Source organism: Protopterus annectens, chromosome 17.part0, assembly GCF_019279795.1.
Source record: "Protopterus annectens isolate FY-2018-M chromosome 17.part0, PAN1.0, whole genome shotgun sequence".
Taxonomy (NCBI): Eukaryota; Metazoa; Chordata; order Ceratodontiformes; family Protopteridae; genus Protopterus; species Protopterus annectens.
In genome coordinates this window covers 17,221,114-17,246,490 of record NC_056751.1, presented here as the reverse complement: position 1 = coordinate 17,246,490, position 25,377 = coordinate 17,221,114, and the positions used below count along the sequence as shown (strand labels likewise).

General features: G+C 38.9%; 1 protein-coding gene across 1 annotated transcript in view; it reads left to right on the top strand.

Annotated features, from left to right (window-relative positions):
- Positions 1-631: 631 nt before the first annotated feature.
- HGSNAT (heparan-alpha-glucosaminide N-acetyltransferase) overlaps positions 632-25,377 on the top strand; it is a gene marked incomplete in the record, with an annotated part of 974,112 nt that continues 949,366 nt past the window's right edge. Inside the window, 1 exon segment of the mRNA XM_044059525.1 lies at positions 632-924. Within this exon segment, the coding sequence (XP_043915460.1) occupies positions 678-924 (247 nt within the window).

Sequence of the window (25,377 nt, the reverse complement as noted above, 5' to 3'; positions counted from 1 at the left end):
TGGACATTTCAAAAGTTGGCAATTACGTGAGGTAGCGATCCACGTTCTGGAGATGGAAGGTTGAGAGCTATGCTTTATAGCCTTTGGAAAAGCTGCTTGCATTTAAAAGAAATAGTAATATAAATGAATGAGTAACCATATTTTTTTTAAAAAACAGAAGGGTTATACAGAATTAGAGAAATGTCAGTTTTGGAGAATTACAATCGGATTCAGTGGTAGCGTTGTCGCCTGTCAGCAAGACGTTGTCCCGTTCGATTCTCAGCTAGAGCGTCTTCTGTGTGGAGACATGCGTGAATGGGCGTACCTTCGTTGAAGGTTGTGCGCCAGGTCCGGCAACTCGGCACGTAAAAAAAAAATCAACTGCCAATCATTAGCGGACCGGAGCTCCGCTGTGGCGACCCCTAACCGGGAAAAGCCGAAACACGCACACATTATTTACAGTTGTGAAACCGTGCATTCTTCATTTGTATATCTGAAGTCTTTTAATTTCTCGTGCTGCACTAAACAAACTGCTACTTCACCACAGAAAAATAAGGACACTTCCGGACCACACGACAGATGATTGTTTCCCTAATGAGTGTATATGGGTTCATAGTTTTGTTTTACCCACCACAGTTTGCTCCTCCTCCTTGTATGTGACAACCAGCGATGTGGGCGGGAACGGAAGTAGAAAGAATATGAGAAGGAGAGAAGTATGGAAAGGAGGTTTATTGCACCAGTCGAAGGAAACAACATCCGAGGATAACAGCTGCAGCAGAAAACAGTTATCGGATTCCCGGGCATCAGACAAGGCGGACCAAATGCCTCTTGGCTCTGGAGGTGTCCCGCAGGCAGGCATTTATTGCCTGGTTTTTACTTGCTCTGCCTTGTCCGTATTGGTGCTGTCTGTGTGTATTGTTCCTCTTACTGCTGAAGCTGGGAATGGTAAGTACGACTCTGGGTTTTCAAGGAACTGTATTAAGTATGAAGGAACGTGCAAAGAGCAGAGCCAGTAACCAGTTATTTTCTTTTGACTTACTTTGAAGGGCTTGTGTTTTGGCTGGTTGGTCGCTGAGCTGATTTGTTTACTGAGAGGCTGATTGATAAATGTTTATTTTACACGTATCCGGATTTTCTGTTTGTTTTTAAGACGAGTGCTCAAGTCCCCAGCAAACATAGCTCTCAACCAGCCAGGTGCAAATCTCAACAGAATCATGGACGAATCCCAGAAATAATCAGGGGCTACCTTTAAACTAGTACTATTAACTTGAGAATAAGATAATGTGAATTAATATACATTTTCTGATGTAAAAAAGTCTGTAACTCTATTTATTGTGTCACTGACTAACTTTTTTCCAGATGTCACAAATTTTATTAGGGATTAAGAGGGGCAGACCTAAGATTTGTGTCAAAAGCAGGGACGTCCCTGAAAATCAGAGGCAGTTGAGAAGTATGTCAGCGAGTACAAAATGTGCCCTATCAGTGGCTCCATATCGCTTGAATCTGATATTCATAGATGTTTCTGTTTTGTCTTAAAATTTTGCTGTCCGCATACCGACAGTATTAAAGTTACAGCTGAGGGTCCGAAAGAAGAGTACTTTGTTTATTTGAATAGCATGTTTTCAGATAATACATCCCACACAGTAAAGGCCAAGGAATCCATGTATATCCTTACTTTAGTTATTTAATAACCCGTGTATCTTTAATGATAAAGAAAATGTTAATCTTACAGGACTAAATCAAAATAAATTAGATTACAAACATAATAGCAAGTTTGACTGTATGGTGAAAATTGGAAAATTTAGGAGGAATAAGGTTAATTCTGGGGGCCAGAATGTGTAGAGCTGGATATAAGTTATGATATTTGAGAGGATACATGAAATGAAACCTTAAGTAAGTTTGACTTGATGAAAAAATTTGGAAAATTTAAGAGGAATAAGCTTAATTCTGAGGGCCAAAATTGTGTAGTGCTGAATACATAAATCATAGTATTTGAGAGAAATGTTTCTGAAACAAGTATAATATCTTAATGTAGCCCTGATTTTACTTTTTTTCATGATTTGTTTGTGTTAAGGGGTTGAGAGCTGTTAGTATGACGCCTTGTCAATTAATTTGACCTATTTGTCCTATTTATTTATTGTGGTATGTGGAATAGCTTATATATTGCGTTGAGATATACAAGTAAAATGTGTGTGTGTGTGTGTGTGTGTGTGTGTGTGTGTGTGTGTGTGCACACGTGTATATGTAGTGTAATGAGGAGTCTGAAAATGAATACAGTTTTGTGCTGTACTTAGAGGCAGGAAAAGCATGCTTTTACCCTCCCAAATTTAAAAATAGTTGTCAGTCATGTCTGTTTGTACCTAGTTAGCATGTTGGTTGACCAAGTTACAAAATGGGTACAGATGTCAAGATATGGAGTGGCATTCATAGCAATCACTTGAGTAATAAAATGTAAATGGTTCCCATGAACTGCCAGACCCATTCCACACTGAGACCTTTTGGGGTCCTGTATTGCTGTCCTGTGGATTCCATGTGATGGGGTGGATTTCTTGCTGGCCTTTTTGTAACGAAGGGGGGTATAGTTGCTTCCACTTGCCTTTCAAAGCCCCTTAGCCCTCCCATCTAGGTTACCTCACCTCCCTACCTACCTTACGTCTTCTTGCAGTTCCACAGCCTAGCCCCTGTCCATTGCCTGTTTCCTTTTGACATGTTCTTCCCTGCCACTCAGACAATGCCCCCCCCCCCACCTCGACAAATTTATGTTTGAAGAAAATTGCTGCAGATATCTATATCTCTGGGTAATTAAACTACCTAAGTAGCTAGTTAAAATGCCAGATGACTGAATTACCCGATGTAGAATGAAAGCAAGAATTGGAGGGAGAGCCATTCATACTAGACAGTTGAATAATCAAAATACGAACAGTCCATGTAAGTACTCAGTTGTGGATCATGCCTTGCCAACTTCCATGTCCCAGACCTTGCTGAAACCCATCTGCTCAAATGTACTCCTGCCAGTGATCTGTTTTGTAACTGACGTGGAGAAGCCTGTTTTCCTGGGGGTAAGGGGACAGAGTGTTCCACTAAAAAATTCAGCAGTGGAGTTGTTTTTGTTGTGATCTAAAACTAATATTGTGCTGCATTCATTTTAAAACAAACATACCCTGCAATTGGGTGTACTTCTAAATTTCGAACTTTCAAAACATTGACTTTCTTATGGTTGAGACCATAAGATTGACATTTTGAAAGTTCAAACCATTTAAATGGAGATTGCTGTACAGAGTGGAACCCCTTTCAAGCCATTGTTCCAATGGGGTCTCCGCCAGGGATTTACCCATAAGCACATGTGCCCACCAAGCATGTGTTTCCTTATCTACCCCACCTCAAGGAGATGAGTCACCAAAGCCATGTCACTTCTCTCCTCCCTCCACACCAGTTCCATGCACTATATGCCTTTCTGGGTAGCATTGGAGTCACAGAAGCAGCTTTTGTATTTAAACCAGATTTGTAAGTCCTCCAGACCTTGCCTCTGTTGCATTAACATGACCGTTCTTCTCAAGTTTTGGCAGGTACGTTAAAGGATTACGTCTGGCCTCGGGCTTAAGATTCATATTGGAAGAGATGATTGTCATTTAAAAATATATATATACCTGTGATTACGATTGCTGCAATGAAGGGCATCTTTACCCTTTGATGTTGACTGTTGTGATGCTTTCTTCAACGCTGATGATCCCAGCCTAACTGGAAAATAAAATCTGCATGTTGCATGCTATCATTCCAGTCTATGGACAACAGCAACCACAAATTCATGACTGACTTGTATTTGAAAGATCTTTGTTTTTTGATATGTAAATTGGTTATCATTATTCCACCCACCCTTAATCCTGTGTTATCATAACGTGAGTCTCGTATGTCCAAACCACAGATACAATTATTAATTAATTCTAATCCATTGCAGTCCTTGCATATATTGAAAAAATAGCCAGCTAATTCACCCCTTCCTATTTAATGAACATTTTTCTTCTGCTGTACCTTTCTGTCCTCAATTTACACTTTTTTTTTTTTTGGCGATTAGGAAAAGAGCAGAAATAGTCTGCCAGCAAATGTCAGGAATGAAGAAAGTCTTATTTTGTTTAAAGAAAATAATTTTTTTATCATAAACATATAAATGCATATGTTTCGAAGGCAGCAGATGATGCTTGCTATCCTATTAAGCCCATATACTTTATATATTTGTTTAATTAGATAAGTGAACTGGTCCTTCTCAAACTGTTTTCAGCCGTGGCCCTGGACAAAAGTACAGAGGAGAATATAACATGTATATGGATAATCTACTGTAGTGAATCAGCCAGTATATATTGGGGAGGTTGGAAGAAATTTGAGAACCAAGTAGGTGCAGGGAGAACATGCGAACCTCTGCATACATTGTCTAGAGGTCGTAATTAAACCCTGGACTGTGGAGCTAGAGGGCAGAGATCTTACCATTAAGATGTTGTACTTGCATTTGAATTTGTATTCCATAAGTGAATGTTCTGTCACTTAACATTTGTTGTACTGAAAGAAATATTTACTCTTTCATATTAATAAACTCATATTTATCATTTAATCATCTACTCTTGTTTTTATCAGTTCTCTTAGTAATGTAACAGTGTTGTATGCGTCTTTGCCAGACCTTTTTTAACCAGAACTCCAGCCAGTCACTTAATTTAAACAGTTAAATAAAATATCAAAAAAACTCCCCTTTTGCTGTCTGTTGCTTTGTCCATTTTGCAACTAAGGCATTGCTGTTACTATTTCCATTGTAAGAAAAAGGGTAGACCTGTTAACTCTCACCATATAAAGCTCCTTAGGAGACCAGGTAGAGTAGGTAGATGGCAGGACTCCTATCTACCAGCCTTGTTTCTATTACTTTGTGACATGCTTCTTGTGTCCTGTCTGTGTCTTGTTGCCCTCTTCATCATTTAGGTCATGTTTCTTCCTCTCCAGATGGCTGTGAATGCCTCAGACTTTGGTTATTTGATGTGCATGTAAATTGGTTTCCACTACCTTGTGATTTGTTCTTCACAGTTCGATTTTTCTTTGCTGGCAAAGATGATTCGTCTGGGGCTTCCACACGACAGTTTTTTTCCTGCAATGTGACACATTTATTTAAGTTGGTATTACTGCACAGTAGATTGCAGTAGAGGTGATAAGCAGGACCTTTTCACTTTCTCTTAGTTCTCACTGGGCCGCAGTTGGTGACAGGGCTGATCAGGAGGTTAAGTAAGAGCTTCTTGTACAGTTCTGTGATACTGCTGCAAGAAATGAATACGTTTTGTGCAGTAAGACAATCTAACATCATTAGTTAATTTTTTCATTTGATACTGAGGGAGTAGCTGGAAGGGCCATGGGCCCTCCCCATTAATATCTCATAGGGGTTCAATCTCCTTGTAGTAGTTAATGTACTGCTCATACTCATTAGTGCTAAGGGCAGTGCCTCTGGCCATTTAAGGTTTGTTTCGGCACAAATCTTTGAAATCTTAAAGGGTCCTATTAACCCTCTTTACTAATCCAGATGACTGCGGATGGTTGGGACAGTGAAGACTCTGCTTGGTATTAAAAGTCTTGCATAGCTCTTTAGTCAGGGAATTGTTAAAATCAGTTCCCCGGTCACTATTGATAGTGCAAGGCAAATCTATGTATAAATTCTGCTTTATGAGCTGGGTAAGCTTCCACCCATGCAGAAAACATGCATACTATCACAAGAAGAAATTGTAAATTACGGACCTTTGGCATCTGGACAAAGTGCAGCTGCACATTAACAAAAGGTCCCCAAGGTGGTAGTGGTAAGCATGAAGCTTTAACATTTGTGTTTTTGCTAACTTTATATGTTTTAAGCACTCTGTACAATCAACACACTGAAGTATCAAAGAGGAGGCATGAGAGGCATACCAACTTCGGGTAATTTGATTAAATAAAGCTGTCTTACCTGCACTGGCTGGTAAATGATATGCCCTTACCAGGTAAAGTATCAAGGAGGCAGGCGCCACCAGTCAGCCATCCGGATGTTGCCATAACCCAGCGTCGGATTTACGGCATTCGTCTTGAAGCCATCTCTGAACTTTTCCCTGTGATGCTTCAGTTTGAAAAGCTGAAACCCTTAAAATCAAATACATCATCACTGTTAGTCTTGCAATAACATTACATGAAAATTTGCCCAAAGTTCTTTTACAACTCGCTTAGCAGCTTGATCTGCCAAATTATAAGCTAATCGCCCTTTATATCCACATCCTGCCCCCACCCCCCATTAAGGAAACCACGGTAAAAATTTTCTCCAAAGCCAACTTCGTGATTCATAAGACCGAAGTGGTGAACTTCATGACACCCATGCAGATGGACAATGCAGTTACAACTGCTGAATCCTACACAAATGCACTCTATAAGCACTTACACTAGTGCATGGATCGTGGTATCCCAAACAGAACCAATACGCTATCCTCCAAAAAAAAGGAAGCCAATCTGGTGGTCCCCTGCCATAAACAAACTGTATAACAGAAGGAAGAAACTGTTGCAAAAGAGTAAAATCCCATGAGTGGAGGAGCTCCCTGGTCAGCCTCCGTAAGAAGCTGAGATCCCGTATAAGATCCTCCAAAGCTAGCTACGAAGACAAAATCGCCACTAATTCTGAGGGCAACCACAAAGCATTCTATAGCCATGTCAAGAATCTCGATGGCAACACCCAGAGCTGCTCTGAGTTACAGCACAACGGCACGAAAATTATATAACCAACTGATCTTGCCAACATCCTGGCAGATAGGTTCAGTGCTAACTTTACCCCCACCCCCTAAAGGGCCCATATCTGTACAGGAAGAATGCAGAGTCCCTGTAATCACAACTATGCAGGTAAAAATTGCACTCTCTAAAGCCAAAAACACAGCATCCATGGGACCGGACAACATCCCAGGCTGCATTTTGCACTAACTTCAGAATGAACTGGCTCCCCACTTAAGCACCATGTTCAGTAATAGCCTCGCATCAGGCTTTGTGCCCACTGAATGGCACACAGCAACAGTTATCCCACTCCACAAAGGAGTTCCCACCACTGATCCCGGGAACTATCGACCTATTAGCCTGACAAGCCTGGTCTGCAAGGCTATGGAACGTATCATCATGGAACTCCTAAACAAAGACATTGGTAATCTCCAAACTCTGGATCCCACCCAGTTCGGGTTTGTGAAAGGCAGATCATGCCTCCTGAACCTGATTGACTTCTTTGAGGCAGTCACCAAAGCCGTAGATGAGGGTAAGGTGGTTCACACAGCCTATCCTGACCTCGCCAAGGCTTTCAACACCATCCCCCATTCTGGAATAACTTAAATCACTAAACTAGGTATAAATCCCTACGTCACAAGATGGGTTGCCAGCGGGCTCACTGATGGAACCCACACTGTAAAAGTTGCAGACTCCAAATCTGACTCAAAGCAGTGACAAGTGGAGTACCACAAGGTTCCATCCTTGGACCTCTCCTGTTTGGTATCTACTTCTCTGAAGTACAGACTAACACAGAAGGCCGAAAGAAGAAGAATTCTGTTGGAACATCCGTGTACAACACTTTTGGTGTACAGCTTTTGTATACCAAGAATAAAATATTGCCATTTGTTCCGCACTTACTTTGTTTTTTTTTTTGTTTTTTCCATAATACCCTTCAGTTTCACTAATTTATCCTTATAAGTTCCATTTAATAGAAATTCATCACCAGGGCATTTTTTAGTAAGTTGAAACCACTTATTTAAATGCTTAAAACTTTTTTTATAATTGTGATTTTTATGAAATATGCAGGTGCTCCATTTACAGGGATTTGATCCTGATTGTTTAACTTTGTTTCCATTTTCCAAGACTTAGATTCTGGATCCTGGTAACTGGAGGAAAAAAAAAATGGCTACATTAATTTACACGTTTAACTTTGTTTCCATTTTCCGTCTTAAGACTTACCTTTTAGATTCTGGATCCTGGTAACTGGAGGAAAAAAAAAATGACTACATTAATTTACACACCATTCAGGGAGGGAAGGGTAGGGATTGTGCAGTGACAGAGGAAATGTTTCAATCAGGCTTTTCACACAACAGCCCCTTACTTTTGTCCTGTCACGAGCTCAGAATTTACAGCTTTAGCATTGAGATCGGGCTAATGGGGTGGGATAAGTACTGTCTCTAGAACTGACCACTCTTTTGGACCCTCTAAGGGTACTTTTACACAGTCACACCTATGTCCCAGCATGCTATTGGCTCATGAACTTGATTTATCCAAAACACACACACACACACACACACACACACACACACACACACACACACACACATCTATATCTATGTCCCAACATGCTATAGGATCATGAACTTGATTTAACGTTAACTTTTTTTCTCTCCGTCTTCCCTCGTACATTAAACAATGCAAAACATCTATCATGCCTCTTACCTCCTTTTAGTCTTAAATGTCTCAAATGTACCGCCCGTGACACAAGGCATCTCCTTGTGTTCATTTTTACTTTTTGTTGTAGGCACGCACACATTAATAAACTTTATTTTCTGTGGGGGTCATCCCACTATTACTTTACAAAAAAAAAAAATTCCACAAATCCTTTTTCCACATTTAGTATAGCAGCAGTTTGCACAGCCTGCATAGTTAGTTCTCTGAATCTGTGACTATCCCATACAAAACCACATGGAATTCACAGAAGAACTTTCTGTGCTGGGCCCTTGTAACTTTATTTCACACTGCCCTGCAACAATACCAAAATTCATATCGGAGTCTTAAGACACCAGATGTTACGTTCACAAATAAATATGAGTTTTACCTTTTAGTCTTGAGTCAAGAATAATGCTTCAAGATGTGCAGGGTTCTTGAGTCAAGAATAATGCTTCAAGATGTGCAGGGTACTGGTTTATTACATAAATAGCACTGGGAGACTTCCTACCAAGATTTTCAAATCTGTCTCAAAGAACAAAGAAAAATAATACTCTATATATATATATATATATATATATATATATATATATATATATATATATATATATATATACACACACACACACCACCATATACATTTTCTTATCAATTTCATGCATGCATAACTTTGATATAGCTTTTAACAAATCATACATTTTTTTAAATATTTTGTGTCCTTGTGACCTCGTTTAGAGCTTCACACGAGGCAGTCACCAAAGCCGTAGATGAGGGTAAGGTGGTTCACGCAGCCTATCCTGACCTCGCCAAGGCTTTCGACACCATCCCCCTTTCTGGAATTATACTCTTGTTGATGCTCTAAAACTAGACTTTTAACCTAGTATAACATCATGACATCCCTTAACTCCTTCAGCACTTACATTTCTTTCAGCTATGTATCAGTATAAATGGAGAGAATACAATTTTAAAATTTACAAGCAGAAAAGAGTAAAATAACCGTAACACCAAAAACGAAGCAAGCAGATATTTTTTTAAAGTTACCTCAGCCAATATTAGTGAGACTACCAGAGAAGGTAGAGCTGAACAAACGCTCGCAATCGAGAGGGCGTTCTCAGCAGAGAAACAATTCCTTTACGGGAAAGAGGAAAAATGACAGCCCGCTTCCAAACAGGGACTGAGATAAATGGTAAGCCTAACGACTCTTTTTTGAACTTATCGAGTCTTACTTTAACTACTGCAATGCAGAGTTTATTGAATAAAGACTTACAGTTTATCCCATGTAGTTCAGATTCAATAGTGGAGGCATTGACAGATTTAAAAACTTTTGTTCGAAATGTATGCCTAAAGCTGTTGTTCAAAGACTCATGCAATGATACAAGAGTTAAATTTAAGAAAAAAAGTACATTTATACAACTATCCTATTTTGGATGCTTTTTCAATAATATGTGAAGATGATTTAAGAAGTTTCTATCCAGATGTTAATACTGGGAAATTTAAAGTGAAAAAATATAATGTTTCGTATGATGAGTATTTAGCTTGTAAGCAGTTATGTACTAATGAGGATATTATTATTAAGCAAGCAGATAAAGGAGGGGCAACGGTCATATTTAATAAAGAAGAAAATAATAATTTAATGAGAGAATTTTTAAATGATAAACGTACTTTTAAAGAATTAACGTTTGAGGAAGTGAGAAAGATAATTTATGAAATAAATATGTATGTATATGAGATGCAAACACAAGAAGATATTACAATGGAGTTATTTAACTTTTTTACAGTGCCAACTCCAGTGATTCCTGTAATATACGGGATACCGAAGCTGCACAATTCAATGACCACCCCACCGATGAGACCTATTGTCTCTGGAAGGGGGTGGTCAACAGAACCTATATCCATTTATATTCAGGAACATTTATATAAATATTTGCCTCTATGTCCTAGCTATATTAGAGATACAAATGACTTCCTGAAAAATTGTGTACATGGTATGAAAGTAATACTAATGGAGAATATATGATGTTAACTTTAGATACAAGTTCACTAATCACAGTAATACCAAATGATTATGGAGTTAAAGCAATTCGTGCATTTTTATGTGAAGAAGTGAAAATGAAAGGGAAAGAGGTGGAAACTGTCTGTAGTATAATAGAAATAGTTTTGGAAAAAACGTTTTTTTTATTTAACAGGAAGCCATATTTACAAATGTCAGGTGTAGCCATGGGCACTGCTATGGCCAACACCTATGCTAATATAGTATTAAATCAATGGGAACAAATTATATGAGATATTAGTAATGCCTTTAAAAATAATATCCTTTTCTATCAACATTTTGTTGATTGTTTTTTACTATGGAAAGGAAATGAACAAGAATTAATGACCTTTGTTCAGTATTTGAATAACACCATAAACTTTCTTAAGTTTACTACAATTACTGTCGAAATAAAATATTTTTCTTGGATGTAGAAATCTACAAAGGCCTTGACAATAAATTAGAAATGTGTGCATATAGAAAGAATGTACAAGTGAATAAATATACACATGCTAAAAGCATGCATGCAGCACATGTATTTAAAGGTATTGTCAAAAGCCAGTTGTTAAAAAAAAATTAGTAGGCTGAACACAGATTTTGAAAAATGTAAAGAACAAATGGAAATTTTAATTGAGGTATTTCAAAATAGAGGGTATGATAAGGAGAATATTATACAAATGAGCAAAAATATAATGGAGCTTAGGATGAAGCAAGCATCTCCTTATTTTAGTAGTTATGTGGATACTATTGATAAAGATAAGAAAATATGTCCTGTAGTAAGGTATGTTACCACATATATAATAATCTGACAAAATATGTAGAGGCAATTATAAAAAGGAATTGGCATATTTTAATGGTTCAACCTGAATTACAAGTATTGTTAGGCAATAAGCCTTATTTTGCTTATAGAAATATGAGCAATCTGAAGAGAAAATTATGTTTCAAAGATTTTAAAGTGAATTTAACTACATCTGTGGTGTATAATACAGGAACAGTTCCCTGCTACAATTGTAGCTGTTCAGACATCTGTGACAAAAAATATTTTGAACACCCAATAAATAAATTAAAATATGAAATAAAATGTGCAGCACCCTGTAAAACAACCATGGTTGTTTGTTTAGCTACATGCACACAGTGTCAATGTTTCTATGTTGGAAAATGTTCCAGATGTTTAAAAGACCGTATTATTGAACATAGGTCAGAATATTCCATCTAATGCATTAGCACAACATAGATTAGATAAAGGTAATTGACATAACTTTAAATTTAAAGTGTTAGAAGTTATATATAAGAACTTGCGACTGGGTGATCAGAATAATAAGTTAGAAATGTCAGAATACAAGTGGATAATAAGATAAGCAGCGGACAAAACACCAGGATTAAATAATAGAATAACATTAAAACCGATGTTGGATTTCACAGAAACAATATAGGTAGGTAGTTATTTCAGACAGAAGGATATAAGTCTGATATACCTGTAATAAGTAGGCAAAGAATATCTTGCAGCTATTCTTCTGCTGTCACCATTTTTATAATTTAGTTGTGTGTATTATGTTAAAATAGATATTATTGATATAAATGAATAATTTTATTAATTTTTAGAGTTGAACATGTTTTTTTTATATGCATTTTTGTGTTTTTTTATATATATGTATATATGTGACTTATAAGAATGAAAGCTGTACCTTTTAGAATTATTTGCGTTTTTAATGAAATGTTAATGATGTTAGGTTATACATTGGATGGCTGTGTCATGTGGTGGGTTTTTTGAAATTACTATAAATTCTAAGGTTTATTACTATTTTAATTTAACACTGAAGAAGGGACATTCCCGAAAGCTTTGTTTGTTTGCTAATAAAGTGAGCGTTTTCCATCTATTTGATTTTTCTTTTTGTTGGTCGAAAATAATAGAATCGGTGGAAGTAAACTGAAATTGAACTTTATATCTTGTATTCGTAGACACTAATGCTTTTCCCCACCTACTTGTTAAAAAGAGAAGATTTTTAAGGCATGGGTAGTAGAAATTATTCTACAGTTATTCAGGAAGGTAGAGATTTCTTCAGAGGTTCTAGCTAGCAGGTGGGATAAAATGAAACTAGTTGAAAAATGGGGTAGAAATAAGAGAGACAGTTGAAGTAGTAGGAATTATGTAGAGGAACTGATATAGGTTAAAGTATTGCAGAATAAGGGGAATTGAGCAAGAGGAGGAGCAACTGAAGAGTGCTAAAGAGAAAATATGGGAGTATCTAGATAATGTGCATGAGTTGGAAAGATTGCTGTTAAGCAACTGTTTTTGATAACTCAAGAGCACAAGAACTTTTAGTACAGTAACATAGGCAACAGAAAGTAGAAAGGATTGTCGGGGAGATTCACACTCTCTCTCACACACACACACACACACACACACACACACACACACACACACACACCAATATAACCAGAGATCCTGTAGAGATGTTGGATGTATTTCAGAAATTTTATAAAAATGTGTAGTAACACCATTTCATACTGGAGGGGTTTCTATATGCCTTTTACATTTCCTTGTCACTAATAGTCAGTTTCTTCATTTTTCAAATAACGAACACCATTCGAGCCTTTACCTGGTCATGTTACCTGAGTTGTTGTTGTTGTTGTTTTTATTTAGTAGCAGGATTCAAGTTCCCAACACACGGCTAATATAAAAGCCCAGATTATACGCTTAGGCGGGTTTACAGGACTCAGTAAGGGAATATACGGAATTGGCCTGTTTTCCTCTAGCATCCCTACACAGTATTTCTTTACCACTACATATTCACATTAGTCTTTTAACATTATTGAGGTCAGTATATTTCACCTGAACCTTTCATGTGTCGGGCCAATGCGGTATTTGTCACCATCTACATTTCTTAGTGGACATCTATCGCACTGGTACCGAACAGTGGAGGGGGGCAGCAGGTACTGGCTCCATGTATTGAACAGAGTTGCCAGTTTGGTCCACCGTTTGCTGGACTATGTTCCTTTGGTACGGGGGGGGGGGGGGTGTACAGCTGCCTGATTTTCATGTTTTAAATAATTTTTTTTAAAATAAATTTTTATGATCAAAATCAAAACCTTTATTTAAATGCCCTTTGTCAAGTGTGTATGTACACACTGCTTCATCTGGCAATTTGTTTTGCATGCAGTATGGTTTTAACATTTTGGTATTGTATCATTATTACATGAGCATTCAGTTGTATCATTACATGAGCATTCAGTTGTTCATTGTTTCCCTAGTGCTTCTTTAGTGCTGGGACTTTAATTCAGATGAGGTTTAATCATGTGACTTGCTATTCTCAATTAGTGAACTGTTTAAATGTTCTCAATGAAGGGGAGGCACTGTTTGCTTGTTTGTTCTTTCTGAAGAAGTCTGACTGTTAGCCGATGAAAAACGTATGGTTTTAACGGCTTAAAATAAATTTGTATTTTTGTATTTACATCGAGTTGGACTTTATATTCTCAGTGGAATTGAGACTTGGGCTTCGGAGTGTTCGTTGAGCCTATAAAGCAACAGTTTTTGATAACTCAAGAGCACAAGAACTTTTAGTACAGTAACATAGAAAGGATTGTCGCCAAACTTGGGGAGATTATCACACACACACACCAATATAACCAGAGATCCTGTAGAGGAGTTGGATGTATTTCAGAAATTTTATAAAAATGTGTATAAAGTAATGAAATGTGGAAATCAGGAAGATTACAAATGGAAATATTTATGGAAGCCTTAAGTATGCCAAGGTTAGAGGTAGATGAGCTCCACAATCAACAGTTAAGACAGGAGGAGATGAGATAAAAATGGTGAGGTATAGTGAATGTGCAAGAAGGTCTACAAGAACACATGGTGTTCAAGTTTGGAAGTTAGTAGGAAGAACGTGTTAAAAGATCTGGAAGGTTTTGTTTAACAGTATTTTAAAAGGAGGGAAGTGCCACCATTTTGGAAGAAAGCTGCTGTGGCTATAATACTGAAAAACGGTAAAGACCCATTAGAACCAGCTTCATATAAACTAATTTCAATTTTAAACCATTATTTTAATATGTTTATGCCTATACTCGCTAAAAGAATGGTAAAGGTGTTGCCAAAATTGTAGAACTGGATCAGGGTAGTGTTGTGATGGGGAGGGTAAACATTTCACAACATTAATAGAATGATGATCCAGAGGGAAGCAGAATGTAAGAAAATACTGCTGCTTGTTAGTAGGTCATGATACAGAGAGAGAATTCAGCAGAGTAAGGTGGGATTTTATTAGGACAATGGAAGACTTTGCATTCCCTGATACAGTAACATTGTTAATTAGGAGGATATGTGAAAGAGCAGAGGCAAGAATTAAAGTAGGAGGATTCCTCTCTGATAAGTAGTCGCTGAACAGAGGAACTAGGCATGAGTGTCCTCTTCCTTTTGTTTGGTTTATATTTAAAGCCATTAGCAGAGAAAATAAGGGACTCAGAAATTCAAAGTTATAACTGTATAGTAATCAAGAAAAGCTGTCTTTATTTGCAGATGATATTATTTTGTACTTGGATAAATCCAGAAAGACATATTCTGGTGTGGAACAGTTTGACAGATTAAAGTCTTTTCAGCATCTAAAATTAATGAAGATAAACAAAGGCTGTAGCTGTAAATTATGTACCCACACGTGAACTGGTTCAACTGTAGCCATATTTATGGCTACATTAGGAAAATTGATTAAAAATACAAAGAGTGAGAATTGGTTCAACTGTAGCCATATTTATGGCTACATTAGGAAAATTGATTAAAAATACAAAGAGTGAGAATGTTTAAGTCCCTTTTTTCTGTATAGGTCGGGCATGTTTTATTAACCAGAGGAGAAGTTGTGGACAATAATAAGAGTCGAAGAAATGTATTCGGTAGGGGAAGAGGGCAAGGGTTAAGTGGGATAAGCTGATCCTTCCAGTAGAAGAAGGTGGTTTTGCATTATCTAATTTGAATTACAACTTTCTGCCTGTTACATATATGTAGCTCTAAAATATTCCTTCAAATTAGGTTGAAAGGGATGATGATGAAGTGGGGGAAAATTCAAGAAATAAGGAGATTGTTTGCATTTTGATGGCGATCCTTAAGGAGAATAACAGCCATACAGAATATTGTATTCCTGAAGTAGCAGGAAGTATTCTAAGAACTAAGCTAACATGAAAACGGAGAAAGGAAATTTTGCCAATAGGGATGAGTGCAAGTAGAGGTATAGAGAATAGGGATGAGGGGCTGGAATTAACTGGACAAAACTGGCAAAGGAACCAAGGTATTGGGAGCAAGTAACAAGAGAGGGAAAGGTAATAGAATAAGATGGGACCAAGAAAGCAATTGGACTGCAGGCTAGATAATGCCTTCCCAACCAGGGGCTGATATCAGAGTATAGGCAAAGAGAAAGGGATAGGACCTGTTCTAGTACAGTTTTTAATTGAATCTAGAACAGAATCTGCTGTTAAAGGATAATTAGTAGAACATTTACAATATAGGGCAGTAATTAATTATACAAATCGATCACAGGAGGTTAGAAAAGATTGGATAAACATTTTAAAAGGGAGCAATGAGAGGACAGATATATGGCCCCCCAAGTGTGCAACAAAGTCTGGAAGGTTTAGATTTTTTTTGCTTGTAAGTGTTTGCATTGGTACTATGCTTATACCCTTTGGGAAGATGACCATTCCTGCAAATTACAACCCTGATAGTACTCCCTTATGCTTATACCCTTTGGGAAGATGACCATTCCTGCAAATTACAACCCTGATAGTACTCCCTTAAGAGTAGACCTAGTGGGAAGGGTCTTGGAACTCAGATTGACAGTAGCCTAGACTTTGATCACCACATATCCATGGTAGTAAGAAAGTCATTCTGCATGGCACAACTTATAAGTAAGGGCATGGCATTCAGACCTAATGAGATCATAGTCCCACTGTCGGCCTTCATTATGCCAGTAATCAAGTACAGTGCACCCTTTGGCATGTACCTGATAAGGCATTTGCAACAACTGGGGCAACCGCGGAGGTTCCTCTCTAAAAGAATACTGGGTTTAAATAATGTGTCCTGTGTGGACCGACTCCAAGCCCTGTCTCTGTACTGTCTCCTGCAGACTACTGAGGGTCAGTCTTTGCCTACCCTACAAGGCATTGTCTGATCCAGCCCTGATAGATCTGCTACACATTTTAAAAATGAACTGCATTTGAATTACCTAATCTAGGGAGCTAAACCTCCCCTGTGACAAGCAAAACGTGTTGCAGGGATAGGTATGTGGCCTAGAGATTACCCCTTCTGTGGAACAGACACCCAGTTCATGTGAAACAGCTCTCCCTTAGCCTGATCTTTAGTTTGGACCAGTGAATTGAAAATTGGAAATTTACCCCTGATTTGTTGCCTGTGGCCCTTTTAGGGCATCTATAAAATGCCCCTGTCCATAGTCACGGGCATATACTAAAGCTGTTCTAGCATGTGGGCATGGATTGATTGGGAAATTTATGTCATGGATGGCTAGGCTGAAAAAGGCCGTAGGGCTGTCGGCCTAGTATCCTCCTATGATCCCGTTTTTCTACCCCAGGCAGACTACAAAGAATTTTACTTCTGGTAAACAGAAAATATTGGAGGTGTAATTGGGACGAAAGAGGTAAACGGAAACGTATGTTTTGAGAGTTTAATGAGTTGGCAGATTTAAAAAAATTCCTTAGAGTCCTCTGTTAGAAATATTGTGTGAGCAAATTGGTATAGCTAAGGAAATTATTATTTTGAGCTGGGACACAGGATCTGAATTGCCTAGACAAAGGCCTTAAGTTTAATTCTAGTGGTTGCCAAAAAGCAACAACTAGAAAATAGAAATCAAAAGTTTAAACCAACTGTATTTGAAGTATTGAATATTGTAATGGAGATAAAATAAATAGAGGAGGATCTTTAGTAAAGGGAAGGAGTACATTTCCATAGAAATGAATGGAAATTGTGAAAAAGTACATGCACATAATATTCTGGAGGAGAAGTGAGTTTTAAGGGAAGGGAAGAATTGAGCAATTTATGTAATGTTGGACTGTGTGTGTGTGTGTGTGTGTGTGTGTGTATGTAATATATATATATATATATATATATATATATATATATATATATATAATCACACACACATATGTATATAGAGTATGTAACTGGAGACAGGTTAATATGGTTTATTTTATGTTTGCCTATGTCTTGAGTGACAACTTTAATAAAGGTGTTTAAAACAAACTGGGCAAGTAACTGTCATCCACAGCCAGGGTTGCCAGACATCCTTGTTTGATCGGGACTGTCCTGGGATCAGCAAATCAATCCAGAATCCTGCACTGCTGTTTAAAATCCTGGCAAAACAGCCTCCGCTTTGAGATTTATGATTGTCCTGTATGCTGGTATACAAACCAATCTTAAATCTAAGTGGAGCCACTTCTGTTTAAGGTGGAACAGCGGGCTGTTCTGCATTGAAGAGAAGAGGCTCTACTGTGCAATTTTTTTTTTTGGATTGTCTCGTATGCCAGTATACGAGCCAATCAAAAATTGCAAAGCAGAGCTGCTTTTGTTTAATGCGGAACTGTCTGCTGTTCTGTATGAATGACCTTTTTTTTTTTTTTTTTTTGCCCCTACCTGCCCCTTTCCAAATCTGGCAACCCTGTCCACAGCACAGACTCCATCTAGTGGCCTGCCAACATGTTAAAAAAGAGAGCGAGTATTCGGTTTTTCGTATGAATGCACACTACCCTTATTTCTAGACTTAAAACTTGAGCAAATGAAGAGGGCAAGTTGCTTTTGTCCACAGTTCAGCTAGACACACACCCCCACCACCACACACACACACACACACACACACACACACACACACACACACACACACACACACACACACACACCTCATTGTCTGCCAGCATGTTTAAATAACAAAACTTACTTCTGGTTACCACAACCTGCTGTTTTGTTCTTTTGTGTTTTTCTTCACTGCTGTCCCAATTAATTGTGGGAAGGCAATTAACAGAAAGTTGCAATCCTTTAGACAGTGTAGATAGCATGGACTGAACATCTTCTCCAGTCTGTACAGTGCATGTACAAGTATTTAAAGGTAAAAACTTGTTTAGTGTTATGATCAATCTCTTGTTGTTCTTGGCATGTAAGTTAACTTAAATGAGTTAGCTGTGCCAAACAATTTTTTTTTTAATTATTTTTTTTTTTTTTTTGCTGGTTATGATACCCGTAAAGCTGTGGGTCAAGGTGATGCTTGAATCTCCCATAGTATAATCCATCACTGTAGGTAGGTTGTATGAATTTCCCCGATCAATAAGGAAGAAGTCTAATAAAGGGCACTGTTTAGGCCTTGCACAAAATGTAACCAATAAATTTTCTTCATCAGTGCAGGGATAAATAGCAAATTATTGTAATACCATAAAAAAAAAACGGTAACCGTTGTTGCCTGACCTGTATTTCTTCAGGGATACCCTAACTAACCAACACAGCAGTGGTGGCTAAAGGACGGAGGGGAAATGCCAGTTGAAAATCATTGGAAGAAATGGAAGATTAGTAGTGTGAAGGTGAAATACTTTGAACACAACAGTAAACTGGAAATTGATACTTTAAGTTACAGCACAACATAGCTAATGTTAAGCAGCATGAGTTCATCAGCACCAGCATGCACAGATGGTTCAGATAGATGTGCTGAGTTTTAGAAAGAAAATGGGAATAACCATCAGGCAAGAAACACTCTAAACCCCATGTATTTTCAGATGTTGTTTATAGTTAGCTTCACTGCCTGTCATAATGCTGTCAGGTGGCATTTTTTTGTGGTAGAGTTTAAGCACACTCATCATATGACCAGTGTTTGTTAACTAAATAGTGAAAGTAAAAAAAATCTGCTGGAGAGAGCTTCTCTGACTGCAAAATTTGTGCAATGTCAGCATCTCATGATTATCATTTATCACTGAAGCTGTTTTGGTAGCCCACACTGCTGAACAGGTTTTAAACTGTCTCTTTTTACCTTTCCCACAAGAGCTTGTAGGACTCCAAATGTTCTGCTGTTGCTATCTCTTTAAAATGGTATATCCTGAATACTGATATTTAAATTGGACTATGTAAACTTCACCCAAACAAAGCTAACACCTTATTTGTTTGAGTTTTCTGAACTTGCATCTCCAAGCCAGTTTGCATGGGTGGCATAGAGGGACTTTGCCCTTACTATGGGCCAAGTGAGCAGATTTAAGTTAGTCTGTGGTGCTTGATGGAGCTGGCAAGAAGGATGGGTGTGCCTGGGGGGTGGCTGAATGCATTTTCAAAGAGGCATATACGTGTCATGCGATTTCCCTGATGGAGTACATAAAACTAACCACGTGGTGCCTCCTGTGTGTGGGCAGAGACGTCCTGCTGTCAACCCCTTGCAGAAGTGAGGGGTGGTTCACTGCTCACTCCACCCACACATTGTCGCTGACTGAATGATGGCTCCTTCCAGTTACCCACACTGCAGGTTACGGAATGAATGGGGACAGTTGACTGAGATGGGGCTTAAGATTAACAACAGGTGCAAAGAGATGCAAAAAAAAAAATATATATATATAAAATTACCTTTTGAAGATCTAAAACTGATGACCAAAAAAACTTTCACCTGAAGCATTCTTTCAGAATAAAACCAAAACCATGCCTAATTTTTTTAACTAGAATAATAGGTACCTACTACTTAATTTTTACTGACATTAGTACTCTATGCCTATTTTTGCACGGATCTATAGCCCTTCTGTGTAGCTTCCCCTGAGTGACTGGTATTTCCTTTCTGGGTTAGTGTACTATGCCATTTCTTTTCCATAGTTTTGTTAAAGATATAAATCTCCAGGGTTGAAATACTAGTCCTAACAGGTGGTGAATCTTCTCTAAGGCCTTGGAGCGTAGAGGATCAGGCTTCGACATTTTCACCATGCATTCGCATGCAATGCTATTCTCTGTTTAAAATCAGTTATTCTGGTCTGCAGGAAGTTGCATCACTAGCTCTGTCTTGCATATTCTGCCATCATGGAATCTGGTCTTCTTGGTTAGCCGTATCTGTTAGGGTTTCATAACCTCTCTGTTTTGTGTAATATAATTTTAAAGTATGTGACGATAGCGGATAAGAACAGTAATCATACCTCTCAAGTGCACCTCATTACGAGGAATGTACCTCATTTGAGGTCTTAAAAAGTTCACATTCCTCGAAGTTCCTCAGAGTTCCACATTGAAAAACTCTGTTACACATTCAGTGTTAGGAATTGTTTTAAGTGAAATCCATTGTAAATAGAAATTAATTATATTAATTCATTAAAAGATCTTCTTTATAAGTAAAACCAGCATATTTTAATCATCCTGTGACCTTCCTAGTTGAAGTTGTTAGTAAGCCATTAGTATGTGTTCCACATTTTGCCCATTTGTTCCATATTATGAGGGCTAGTGTTCCTCATTTTGGAGATGGAAGGTTGAGAGCTATGACAGTAATGCAAGTCCTTGCATTGGTTATTTATGTGCATATCAGGTTAGAGCTTTTACAGAAGCTTTTTTAGCTAATGGAATTGAAGAGTAACTTCTGGATGACCTAGTCATCCAACTCTCAGGTTGCTGAACAGTTTTGTCATCTGGGTCACAGTCTTGGCTTTATTCCTTTGTGTTATGGAGCTGGCAGTTGCAACCGAGTTTGACACAGAGTGCTTTCTGCCAATGTGTTTTCTTTGACCGTGTTATACATTTTGTTTTGCTTGTTTTAAGTTTTTATCCAAGGATGGAAGACAAATGGCTATTTATCTTAACAGTGTCTCTAGGTTACATGCAGTATTAATGAAGTTAACATACAGTTAAGAGCCAGTGCTACAAACATGTCTGACTATTTCATGTGGCATGTTGGCTTGTAAAATAGATTGATTAGCTAATACTACTAATCAATTTCAGTCGGGTGCCATGAAAGGGGTGTTATCAATGATGTCCGGGTACAATCCTCATACTATTTTTTTTAATTTATCAAAGTTATGTATTTTACTGTCATGCTCTGTATGTACAGCCCTGACTGTTTATCTCTGTTGTTTATGATGTATCTATTTTTGCATGAGTGCAGTTTTAATATTTACTCAAGCAACACATAACACATGTTAACAGCTTGCCTCAGGGATGTAAATGACACTCCTTAGTAATTCAAACTGTCTATTTTCTTGCTGTACCGTTCATGCATTGAACTTCAGTCTGTAGAAATTTGATCTGGTACCTAATAGTTTGGAGTGGACTTAATTTACTGTTCATGTTTAGTCTGTATTGCTGATTGCTGTGTTAAAGACTGCATGAAACCGTGAGCATTTATAATTGGTCAGTAGCAAAGAGAATGTAGAAAAGTGGTCATATTGCAGTTGCATTGTGCAAGCTGTCTAAAGAGCTACTCTGAAACATGTATTTGTCACTGAAACTGTGTGTGTGCTTGCCATCATTAAATTAGTAGCTTTGCTGCATATCATTTAGTCAAACTCTGTGGTGTATTAAGTTTATTCTAGGCCACGGGCTGTTTTCAAATCATGAACTCCCTGCACACATTTTTAGGATGATGCATAAATGCATGGTTTACCTTCTTGATTGTTTTAAATTTATATTTATTGTTTAATACAGCAACATTTGTTAGTGTGTTTTTTAAATTTTAGTTTTGAACCTTTTTTCCAATAAGCAGTGAAAAAACCTATTAACCAATAAAGATGAAGATATCCACTTCAGAATATTTTAACCTTAAAAGGCCACTCAAACTGCTGCCATTATAATCCACCAATCTCTGACTCCTCGCTGACCTTGAGTAGCATCTTACCCTCACCAAGAATGATGCCACAATATGAAGACAAGGTGATCCATTTCAACAATTGGCTTGAGTATTGGTGTCATTCAAAGGGGATCCAATGCCTGTCAGCCTGGGATGACATACTCAACAAGCCACAATGCTTTGCTAGGGACGGCTTGCACTTGTCACCCCTGGGCTTTCGGATATTGGCGAAGGCTCTTGCTACCCCCATAGTGCCTTTTTTGTAGGCAAGGCTCAAAAGACAAACCCACCTCCATAGGTATCACAAGGGATAAGAAACTAAGAGTAATGCTACTCAACGCCAGAAGTCTAAACCTCAAGATGCATGTACTCGAAACTCTCCTTAGCATGGAGAACATTGATATCTGTGCAGTAACAGAAACCTGGTTTCAAGGCTCCCAAGAGCACCCCAGCACTACCAGGTTATACCTCATACCATGCTGTTCGGCACCAAAACTTGGACCGAACCACAAAAGGAGGGGGGAGTATCCATATTCGTCAAAGATACCCACACCTCCAGGTTGGTGGCACAGCACGAAGCATCAGAGACTATCCATGTGCAACTAACAGTGTGGGTAAAACTGCCTTCCAGTTTATAGCCTACTACAGACCACCCTCCCAAACCCAGGAACCCCACTCGGCCTTCCTGAGAACACTGGAAAATATGAAGGTCTCTCCAAACACCATTATATTGGGCGACTTCAACTACAAGCATTACTCTAGCTCCAACACCCTAGCCCAAAGGTTCCTAGAATTTATAAACTCAAATGCTATGGAACAACTTGTTACCACTCCCACAAGAGGGGAAAACATACTGGACCTGATCATCACCAACATGGGGACTCTATGCTCCAGACCAGAAGTGCATCCCTCGCTGGTAAGATCAGACCATAAACTAATCTCACTGGATATTCACATCCCGACCCCACCTCCTGCCCAGAAAACCACAGTGAAAAACTTCTCTAAAGCAAATTTCACACTCCTCAAAACCGAGGTGGAATCCTTCAAAGCCCCCGGGCCTGTGGAAAATACGGCCCAGACCGCAGAATCCTTTATAAATGCATTCTATGAACACCTTCAGGAATGCATGGATCATGCAATCCCAAATAAAACCAAGACCCAATCCTCCAAAGGCAGACATCCTGTCTGGTGGACCCCAACCATAAACAAACTATACAATAGAAGAAGGAAACTACTAAATGATAGAGCAAAATCCCAAAAAGGGAAGGCATCTCTGATCAGTATTAGCAAAAAACTACGGGCACTCATAAAATTGTCTTAGGCCAGCTTCGAGAGAAAAATTGCACAGGACACTAAGGATAATCACAAGGCTTTCTTTAGTTATGTTAGGAACCTGGGTGGGAATTCTCAGATATGCTCAGAATTGGTCCAAAATGACAAAAAATACACCGAACCCACAGACCTTGCCAACATCCTAGCTGACAGGTTCAGCGCAAACTCTCCCCCCCCCCCCCACCAAAAGGGCAAATATCTATCCCAGCAGAGTGCTGCCCCCCCCCCCCTGACATCTCAGATACTCAGGTAAGAGCCGCCCTCTCCAAAGCAAAAAAACACAGCATCAATGGGACCAGACGGTGTCCCGGGCTGCGTCCTACATGAACTCCAAGAAGAGCTAAACCCAAACATAAAACTGCTATTCAATCTCAGCCTTACTACAGGATATGTACCCAAAGAGTGGCGTACAGCAACAGTGGTTCCTCTCCACAAAGGTGGTGCCTCAACGGAAACTATCGCCCCATAAGCCTGACTAGCTTGGTCTGCAAAGCTATGGTCATAGGTTCATAGTTTAGTACCAAGCTAACTGCCGTTGCAAGCCATTTTAAGCCTAGCCAATTATCCCCTGTGAGACTCAAACCCTGCACTTTGTGTTTGTAAGGCAAACACCTTAGCCATTAAGCCACCCTTCCATCCTCATAAATAAAGATATTGGGGACCTACAGACACTGGATCCTACCCAGTTCGGCTTTAAGGGCAGATCCTGCCTCTTAAACCTGGTTGATTTCTTTGAAACAGTCACCAAGGCCATTGATGAGGGGAAGGTGGTCCACACAGCCTACCTGGACCTCGCAAAAGCCTTCGATACAGTACCCCACTTGGGCATTCTAGTTAAGCTCACCAGCTTAAATATAAACCCCTATGTCACTAGATTGGTTGCAAACTGGCTCAAGGGCAGAACCCACATGGTTAGAATTGCTGGAGCCATGTCAGACTCCAAACCAGTTACAAGTGGCATCCCACAAGGCTCAGTCCTGGGACCTCTCTTGTTCGGTATATATTTCTCGGAGGTACAGGCCAACACAGAAGGACTGTGGCTGACCAAGTTCGCAGATGACTGCAAACTGGGCGCCATAATCGACTCTCCAGTCGACACAAGCATCCTCCAAAAGGGCCACATAGAAACAGACAACTGGTGCCAGAGACATGGCCTCAAGCTAAATGCCAAAAAGTGTATAGTCATCCCCTTTGATAAAAACAAAGTGCCCACAAATTACCACATAGGTGGTAATCCATTAAGTACAGAAGAAGTAATTAGGGACCTGGGGACCCAAGTTGATAGCAGTCTCTCATTTGACAACGACGTGGCCAAAGTGGTTAGAAAAACATTTTATATAGCCCACCTAATCATGAAGGGATTCACATCTAGATCAGGGGAGGTCATCGTGCCTCTTTACTCATCCCTCATCAGGCCCATAATTGAGTACAATGCCCCTTTTGGGATGTACCTTACCAGACACCTGCAGCAACTGGAAAGACCCCAAAAGTACCTCACCAAGAGGATCAAAGGGCTCAAACAGATGCCATGCTGCCCGGTTAAAGAAACTCCAGCTCTACTCAGTGGCATACCGCCTGTTCAGAGGCGATCTGTGCCTGACGTATAAAGCCATGTCCAACCCGGAATTAATGGACATGCTGCACCTCAGAAAATCCAAATCCCATCGAGCTTACCCGCTCGAGAGACTTGAACCTCAGCACTGAAATAAATAGGACATGCTGGATGGACAGATTCATAACCCAGAGGCTCCCTTCACTCTGGAATAAAATCCCAGTCCAGGTTAGGCAGAGTCCCTCATTGACTCTCTTCAAGAGGAATCTTGAGTG